This window comes from Sinocyclocheilus anshuiensis, unplaced genomic scaffold (genome assembly GCF_001515605.1).
Source record: "Sinocyclocheilus anshuiensis isolate Anshui unplaced genomic scaffold, SAMN03320099.WGS_v1.1 scaffold477, whole genome shotgun sequence".
NCBI classification, from domain to species: domain Eukaryota; kingdom Metazoa; phylum Chordata; class Actinopteri; order Cypriniformes; family Cyprinidae; genus Sinocyclocheilus; species Sinocyclocheilus anshuiensis.
Window position 1 is genome coordinate 3,605,829 of NW_015536549.1, and position 9,580 is coordinate 3,615,408.

General features: G+C 37.8%; 1 protein-coding gene across 3 annotated transcripts in view; it reads right to left on the reverse strand.

Annotated features, from left to right (window-relative positions):
• LOC107700167 (uncharacterized protein C1orf21 homolog) overlaps positions 1–9,580 on the reverse strand; it is a 28,505-nt gene that overhangs the window by 15,474 nt on the left and 3,451 nt on the right. For 2 of the 3 annotated variants that reach the window (XM_016501721.1, XM_016501711.1), the window contains exon 2: positions 3,896–4,019. The exons of the other annotated variant lie outside the window; for it this stretch is intronic. In XM_016501721.1, the coding sequence (XP_016357207.1) occupies positions 3,896–3,986 (91 nt within the window). In that variant the 5' untranslated portion in view covers positions 3,987–4,019. The remainder of the gene's footprint in view (positions 1–3,895; positions 4,020–9,580) is intronic. 3 annotated transcript variants of the gene reach the window in all.

Consider the following 9,580-nt stretch of genomic DNA (forward strand, 5'->3'; position numbering starts at 1 on the left):
GAGTACCGATTTCTTGTCATGGTGATCGGCCGATACCGATTCTGATGCTTTAAGCTTTATATAGACTGTTTCATCGGGCGCACGCACCTGGCCCGAAGTTAACTTCCGGTCTGTGTTTGTTTATCAGTCTGGCAATGGCGCCGGCTACAAACGCAGTTAAAGTTAAGGTGATGAGTACTTTGAAGTTGGGCTCAGGTGGTTGTGCTGTGGGATGTGTTTCCCATACATTTATTTATTTGTGGCGCTCGGCACAATATCAAAATTGACCAATTTTCCAAAAGGCTTCGTTGAATAAACATGAGGACGTACTGCATGTTTCAAAATCAAAACGAGGCGCGGGTGTTTTTATAGTCACTGTATTTCTGAAGGAAGACTATCTTTAGAAAATTTTCAATGTCATTTTCATTTCATCTTGCATGTTATATGCCTGATAAAGCAGCGTTTGCGTACAGCCGTTACTGGGGAAACCTCTGTTTCTCCCGCTTTAAAGCACCTCCTGCTGGTAGAGAATGAATTTGCATTTTCAGTAAGTCCGTCTGATTTACGCAGGAAACATATTTAGCCTTTCCCATTTCCACGGGCGCTGTGGATAATCTGCGGGTCGGGTAATAAAAAATCCATTCTGATTATTTGCGGGTGGATAAAATAAATAATAAATGATGCAAATATTAACTACATTTTAATACTTTTTTAAGTATACAAATACTTTTTTTTAAATAAATTTTTTTCATGAGGTAGATGATTTTGTGTGTGTGTGTGTGTGTGTGTGTGTGTACACGACAAATAGCGAATTTTTCATTGTTTCTCGAAATGTCATAGCATTTCCACACCGGCGATGACATGTCTGTGGCGCCAAATCATTTAGGTCCTCACGCATCATGTACGTTGTCACACGTTGATGTCATCAAATTGCGATCGGTTCGTGAGTTCGGCCAAGTGTAGTGAGTACCGACTGAGATATAAAATGTGATTATCGGTCGATACCGATCTCCGGCCAATCGATCGGAGCACCCCTAGTAGGGAAGAAACCATCAGATCACTGCATTCCAATTTGATTACTTTCTGTCCAAAATACACATCCAAAATCACAGTAGGGCTGGGCGATATGGGCAAAAATTAATATCTCTGTATTTTTTGGCCAATTTGCTATATATGGTATATATCTCGGTATTTTCGTTTTTGCATTTGTATTAAAAAAAATCTATTTAATATATATATATATATTACACACACACACACACACACACACACACACACAATAAAGTGAATGTAACCATGTAAGCCTTTATATGATGTGCAAAAACGGGTTAAAATCACATTTCATTCTAACATTGCAATCTAAAAACAAAAATAAGGCTTTTTAAAGTGGAAGTTAAATTCACTAAACTAAAAATTTAAATAAATGAGAACAAAAGCACAGAGTTGTGTTAGGCTATTTTGATTACCCCATTACAGTCACTTTACAGTCAGTGCTATCATAAAAATAGACTTACTTGTAGGTTTAAAATTCTACATGTCACATTTATTGTCCAACTACAAATATTTCAGCGAAATGTATATTTTAGTCAGAATTATTGCGCTCCTATTTAATTGCGCTCTGTCTGTTTGGCGCGCGTTCACTGAAATCTGTGTGAAGTTTAGCGGAGAATCGCAAAGCAGAAGGCTCATGCACTCCTGACAGCAAAATTGAAATATTTCCATGACTTTCTAACATTTACAGATGGAGAATATACCTGTGAAATGTAAGTTATGCATTCAGGAAGACAGCACATCTCAAACACATTAAACAGCGCGAGTAGCCAGTCTAGTGTCTCTGTCAGCGGCACATGCAGCCTTTCAGTCAGAGCATATGACGGGTCGAGCCGCTTAAACTAATATGCGAAACGAAACCATAAACTATAGTTTTTAAAGGCCTTAATATGAAGCTTGTCACATGTTTAGAACAAATTGGATTATGCACTTTCTCCGCAGCAGCTCAGTCTGTGTCCTCCTCTATATTTTCAGATGCGCTCGTATCAAACTACTGTACATCGATATAAATGGTATTGCCTCATATCGAATCGCTTATAAAGAAAACATCGATATATCGTACAAACTCGATATACTGCCCAGCCCTAAATCACAGTACATTAAACTAAGCCCAAAATCCCCTATTTTGTGCACATTCTTGAGTTAATATTACAATCTCCCTATGAAAGAGAAGAGTCATGTCTAAACTGTGCATGAACCTGAAAGCAGTTTTAAGATAACAAATTCAGCTAATGTTTACATGCAAACAGTACGCAACACAAGTTGGTCTGTGATGATCAAGACAATTTTATGATATGGTGCACCAATACTGCATGCCAAAGTGTGTCCACTTATTAGCAAGTTACACAAATTTAAGACATAGTCTGGGACAATTAAGACAAAGCCAAAAAACTAACTGAAAAACAGGCTCTTATCAACAGAAATCCAGTGGAAAAATTACATTCTCAAAATGTGACAGCCTCCCATGGAAATCAATCAAATCTCTGGATATCTGAATATTATTAATAATGGCATAAGCATAACAGACTAGATGGCGACCGTTCAAAATAACTTTGTTTTGGACACCTAAAAAGCCAGTTTGCATGGAAAATTACCAATTAGTCATTGAGAGGACTCTCTTATCCAAAGTGACAGTATTTTAACTTATGAACTACATGGACATTTCCCTAATAGAAACTTGGAGTTAGATCCAAAAAATTAAAATTCTGTCATCATCTACACACCCTCTATATTGTTTCAAACTGCAGGATGTCCGTTGGATTCCAAATAATAACACTGGACAGTCACTGACTTTCATTATGTGGACAAAAATTTTTTTTAAATGCCCTCTTTTGTGTTCCAAAGAAGAAAGCAATTCATACAGGTTTGGAATGACATGAAGGCAAGTAAATGACAGAATTTTCATTTTTGAGTAGGCAGCAAAATAAACAGAAATTTCACAAGGATTATAAAGTCTGTGCACTACACTACATTCTTTATTATTAAACGAAGTAATTAGAACAACGTCCGTCTACAGTAATCGACACATTCTTAGGAAATAGTGGGTTCACAGCGAATTATCAGAACTAACGTATTTCAGTAAGACATCATGCTTTACCTGGAAACCTAAAGCTCCACTAGGTGTACATCACATATTAGCACAAAAACTTGATATTTTGAGCACTCAGTTGAAAATGTACACATAACGTATCAATCGTACTTACAGGTTGTGCTTCGGAGAGCTTGTTAGTCCAAATTAAGAAGATAGAAGAAGCCAACGAAGATAAAAGCCAAGATTAGAGAAGCAGTCCTCGGTAAAATGACATGCACACAACAAAAGGTTCGAATTGCATTTCTGTGGTATCCTTGAACACAGCATATTCTCAACATGATGTAAACACACTAACTAGCGGAATTGTTTGTGGGCAGGTCAGACTCTGTTCGTATTTAGCGGGCATGCGGGGATTATGCAAATGTGTTACCCAGTGACGTATACCGGTAACAGGCAAAAGATTCGAAAATATGACGACTCGTTAAGGCGATTCAGAATTGACTCTCTCTTTTGAGAGACAATATCTTTATTTATCATGCAATTTTTTGATTAACAACTTTGCATATTGTTTTCATTTAAGGATAGCTACGTTATAAACTGCAAAAGAGATATTTTTCAAAAACCCATATGACCTGCTCTTTAAGGCCACAATTGTCATTGTTCATGCCTCGCCTATTGTAGGATTTAAACCTACAATAGTTTGATTACCAGTCTGGATCTTTAAATATTAGATGCACCATCCCTAGTGAGTAACGCGGGTCAAAGTCATCAGATGCTGCTGAATGGTTATATGCACTTTTCTCATGAAGTTATGTGTGTGTGTTTGGAACTGACCAGTGAAGAGGTCTCCGTTGCTGTAGGCTTTGCCCCGGCCCTCTTCGTCATTGGGCACAGCCGACACCTGCTTAGCCGAGGTGCAGCCCATGGCCTCATTCCCTCCCCCCTCTCACCATCTCACCTGAGAGAGACAGAAAACACATGCAGCAAAGAGGCTGACAGCACACGTTTAAAGACGCATGATTAGCTCCATTAGCGGCTCCACTGGGTTACGTAATACCGATCATCAGGAAAAGAAAACACATCTGAGTTGAGCCTGAACAGATCCAGACATGCTTTCTATCACAACCCGAAGCCAGGGTTACAGATTCACCCCCCCCCCCCCCCCACCTCCCATCTTAAAATTGAACCCAGTCCAAGACTAACACAAGACACACATAACAGCTCCAAAAAGTATTTGGACACACTTAAACTATGAATGTCACTGCATTATAAAACAAAATATCAAACCAATGGCATTTACACAAAGAAATATAGCCTAAACACACTTTCCAACAAAACATGTAGGGAAGTCCATTAGACATTTAAGGATAAAACAACATATACGTTGTTCAAAATGAAGTATTTCAACTATTTCTGGTTGTCAAATGTCAATGGAAAATGTTCATTATAGGAAGTCTATACCAAACTAACTTTTTTGATTCTTAAAAAAAGACTGCTTATCTTATTATAAGTAATCAGTGCAATATAAAGTATGTATGTGGCATGACTTGCATATCCAAATAAGAGTGCTGCAGGGATGATGCATTTTTGTAGACTAAAACCAGGAAATGAGTTAAATGTTAGCATTTCTGGTTACGTTGTCCTGCAATCAAAGGGTTTTTTGAATGGGTTATTGGTTAAATGCCTGAAATAAACTCAGCTGTGTTCATTTGTGAAGATTATAATGATGAACAAAACCTGTAAGAACCATAAACTTCTGTCAGTCCCCGAGCTTACTTCTGCAATAATCGAATGGAACAATCCTATATGATTTTTGTCAAGGGAATCAGGGGGGCTTACAGATTGGCCAACAAAAACAGTAAATCACTGCAGCACTCTATATGTTTTGCAGCCACTGCATATAAAAACACCTTCAGAATCCCCCAGACCCTCATAAAGGAATGGACTCGGAAAAGAGGGGGAAAAATTGAGAGAGGACAAAACAGAGGAGAGAAAGATCAAAAGAGCCGGCTACTCCTCCTCCCTGCTCTCTCCTCGTTTGAAGTCATCAGGAGGGGCAGTGTTTAGCTCTGCCTTTAGCAGCACGGGGCCCAGGACAAAGCACCAGGTGTACAGGCGAGAGAAAAGCGTGCGAACGTGCGATTGTATGCGTGCGCACACGAGCCAGACCACTCTCTGTTGCGAGTCTTGAGCAAAAAAAGATCTGCCTCTCAAGGCTGCGGAGGTTTTGTGCGCATCCCATAAAAGCCTGTGAAAGTATAATCACCCACAGTAGGGGTTTTCGATGAGGAAGTGTTTCGATTTACACCATCTGAAGTCTGAAAAGAGTGTTATCCATTCAAGTTGCTCAGAATTGGAATGGCCTTCATTTGTGAAGTTCTACACATGCTAATTTGACAATGCTCTCTCATTTTTGCTGTTGCTGTTGCTAGTGGTGCAGAAATTATATTTTTTAATATAATGCTGAAAAAGAGCAAAGACAAAAACTGATTTACTCATTGTGTTACCTAACAGGGGTTGAGAAAGTCTATTCACACCTCTTGTTACTGAGACATAAACAAGAAGCCATCTGGGCACTTGTGGCAGGTTCACTGTTCTCTTACACAGACAGAACACTGAAGTCTGTGTTCTGTAAAAGCTGTGCATATACATGAAGCAATATCAGGGCCTGGCTGTGCGTTTCTATACAGGTCATGTGTGTGTAATGGAATGGTCAAATAGACCATCCCAGGACCCGGCTTAAACTTGTCTAATGGCTTAAACACACTTTGACTAATCAGATGCAAAAAAAAAAAAAAGTTTTACGGTGGAAAAAAAAGTTTAAGGGGGAAAAATGTGAATAAAGCAGCATTTCTATCCCATTTGTTCAAGAGAATAAGGGAGAATTATCAAGTCACATTTCTGATGCACGTCCAGGAATTTATTAAGGATAAACTGATATTAAAAAAATCCTACCAATAAATAGGTTAATTATTTTCATCTTATGGCTGATTTTAAAAATGAACTATTTAGTCTAAATAAAAAATAAAATAAAAAAATAAAAAAACACTAAAAACTAATAGGCCTAGTGTTTCACAAAAGAGAATTTAGGATTAACCATATTTTAATGTACACTATGAAAAATGGATATTCATACTTAGATGTATTAAAGATTACATTTAACAGTGTGATTAAATTCAAAACAAAAACATTGACTTTTACATTGCTACAAAAAATTCTGTGTATCCCTCTGATTTATGGTAAATGTGTTTTGATTGTAATTCGTTCATATTTTAGAAAAATGTATTTGCATCTTGCACAAAATCTCAAAATTTGAATGAAAATGTGGCTGGAATGGTGACAGACAAACTTTCATAACTTTCATGCATAACACCTACTCAACCAACAAACATACCCATCAATCCATCATGTCTCAAAGCATTCAAACAAACACGCAATCAGTTCTGACAATAGAAATAATTGACTAATGTGCGAGGACAAATGAATAACCTACTTTCGAAGCAACAGCCTTGAAGATGAAGTCAAGCAAAATAGCATCACATTCACACCCCTACTAAAACACACACATACACACAGCAAGTACACACCCTTAAACAGGCCGCAGGGCTGAGAGCTGTCTGAGCCACCACTCACCCTGAAAAACAGGCTGATCAGGAGAGAACAAGAATCATGGGAAGGAGAGCACAAGTCCTTTGAATCTCAGCTGAGACGGGACAACACAAACACCAAACCCCTGCTCTGAAGAACCAGAGGAGACCCTATTCATTCATCTCCACCTGTGAGCAGGACAACAGCCCTCCACCATAATATTTACTCACCCGCAACGGTTGTAGCATCAACTCCCCATCCCAGTTTAAACAGATCACCAAGCCTGCCGAGACACACAGTGAAAACGTCTCAATGCTGTCATGATTATCTTAAGACTAAAGCCTCTTTTTCTTTCCCTTTCCTTCCTTCTTTATGTCTTAAGCAGTGTGAGAGGTGGTTTGGGGGTGGAGAGATGTTAAAATAATAGCGCTAGTGTTTAAGAAGGGAACTCTCTAACCACGAGAAGAGAGGGGCAACGAAAGGGCTGAGAGAGAGACAGAGAGTTCAAGTCAGAGGAAGCAATGAGACTGAGAAACAGATGGGAAGATAAATGCGTCAAAGATGGTCATGGTGACATTTCGTAACCGCAGAACTTCAGCAAAAAGCAGTGGTTCTTAAAACAGCAGAGCACTTAAACAGTAAAACAACAACTGCCGACCACCTAACATCCAAAAACCGGGGGAAACTGCAATTACCTCAAAGCAATTACCTACACCATAATAAATAACTCTCAATAATAATTATTGCGAGTTGATTTAATTGGTTGATCAAATTTCAGGTAGGTATTAAGTTTTTTTTTTTTTAGGTTTTTGAAGTGTCTTTTTGCTAACCAAGGCTGCATTTATTTAATCAAAAATACAGCAAAAAAATAAATACTGTAATTTAAAATGCATTTCATTTTAATATATTTTAAAATTTAATTTATTTCGGTGATGTCATTACTCCAGTCTTGATTGTCACATGATCCTTCAGAAATCATTCTAATAGGCTGATTTGCTGCTCAAGAAACGTTTATTATTATTATTATTATTATGTTGAAAACTGTTATAATGTCTTTTTAACATTATAAACATCTTTACTGTAAAAAAAAAAATCATAGAATTTGTATGAAATATTCAAACTATTTTGAAACAGTTTTCAGTTTTCAATTTAATCTTAGTTTAATTTGTAATCATTATGTTTTTTTGTCAGTTATATGTTTTTGTTCTAATCAAATTTGTTTTATTTTATTTTTCAGTTAGTAATTTCAGTGCTTTAACAAATTTATGTTGGTTGCTAAGGCAACATTTAATTTTTTTAGGTTGTTTATCTAATATTCATATTTTATTTCAGCTTTATTTCAAAGAACAAAAATGTTTTTAATAGTTTTGTTTTAGTTAACAATAAAAACGGTGAAATATGCCCAGGCAAACCAATTTGCCTTAACAAGCAGCACTAACAAATGTTTTCATACAGGTTTTCCAAACACTCCTCTCAACTTCCAAGGGAAATCAGCCTATGAATGATTTGTGTCTGAATTTTAAGCTAGCGTGACAGGCTAAAATATAAACTCACTCACCAATCCATTCTTACATAAAACATCCCATGGGGTTTAAATGAGACAATTTACTAAAGAATGGCATCACATACTATTCATACAGAAACTCATTCTACTCGTATTTCATGAATTAGGGCCAGTGTTTTCAGCCAAGACGGTGTGGAAATCTTACTTGCAAAAGCCTGAATCGATCCCTCCATCCACTGTCACAACGTACCACTCAGGGCTGTCCCAACAACGCCTGCGTCTGACTGACTCACTGACTTCACAGCTCAACAACTGATTTGTGCCTGTCACCTCTATACTGCGCGTGGGTCTGAACACTGAAGCTTGGTGCCACTACTGTCAGAAAAGAACCAAATGACTCATAAACACACACCACTCATATGACTAGTCAAACGAAACCTTGAGTACCTCATTTGTCTTCTAATCAGCATCTTCAAAACATCACACCTTTCTATCTTTCCTTTCTGCAATTACTAATAAGTACCATCTCTCTTCCAGTCAATGCACGCACAAGGCTACAGGAAATTTACTCTGGGGTCAGGTCTGTAATTTTTCAATATCCATCTCTATAATGTTGACAAGCGCCTCCTAATTCTGCCTAAATATTCATTTGAAATTAGAAAACCATCTATTATATCAATTCTGTTGCCTGCTGCCGCATAATTGGTCTGCCCATTTCTTAAGTATACACACAGCTCTCTAATGAGCTCTTGAAAGCCTCCAAATGAAAATCCCTCCCACTGTGCAAACCTCATTTTCATCCCTTTACAAAATGTTTACTAATTCAGCGAAATTTGAATAAGGTTTAAAAATGCCATGCTTCCATTTAAATGGCACCGGTAGTATGGCACTGTTATTTAAACATTCAAATGAGCACGTTCATCCGTCTCAGCACGTACGTGTGGGACAGCGTGGGACATCTGTGTTTGACAATAGTAGAGGAGGATGTCATATCAGAACAGCGAGCGGCGGTGAGTCACACACAGCCTTCAGCCTGACCTCTAACTCGTCGAACAAAAGCATGACACAAAGCTCAACCTCAAAAGCCACCTCTGAAACACGCGGGGCTCTCTCTGAATGATTGGATTTGTAATTGACCCCATCAATGCTTTCCAAGGCAGGAAGGATCGAGGACAGTTGGTGTACTATCTCAGAGTGTGCAGTAACAGTATACAGTATAGCAGGGTCGCTTCAACTCGCTAGACAAAAATGACGTATGAAGCTTAGCCCTACAATGCCACTATGCAAAGCTATCTACTTGTGCAAATACGTTTTTTCCCCTTAATTTTTTAAAGTCGACATGAAACACAAGTTGCCTTCATCTTTTCTTATGACACATATACAATTGAAATAGCTTCTCAAAAAAAAAAAAAAAAAAAAGTATGGAA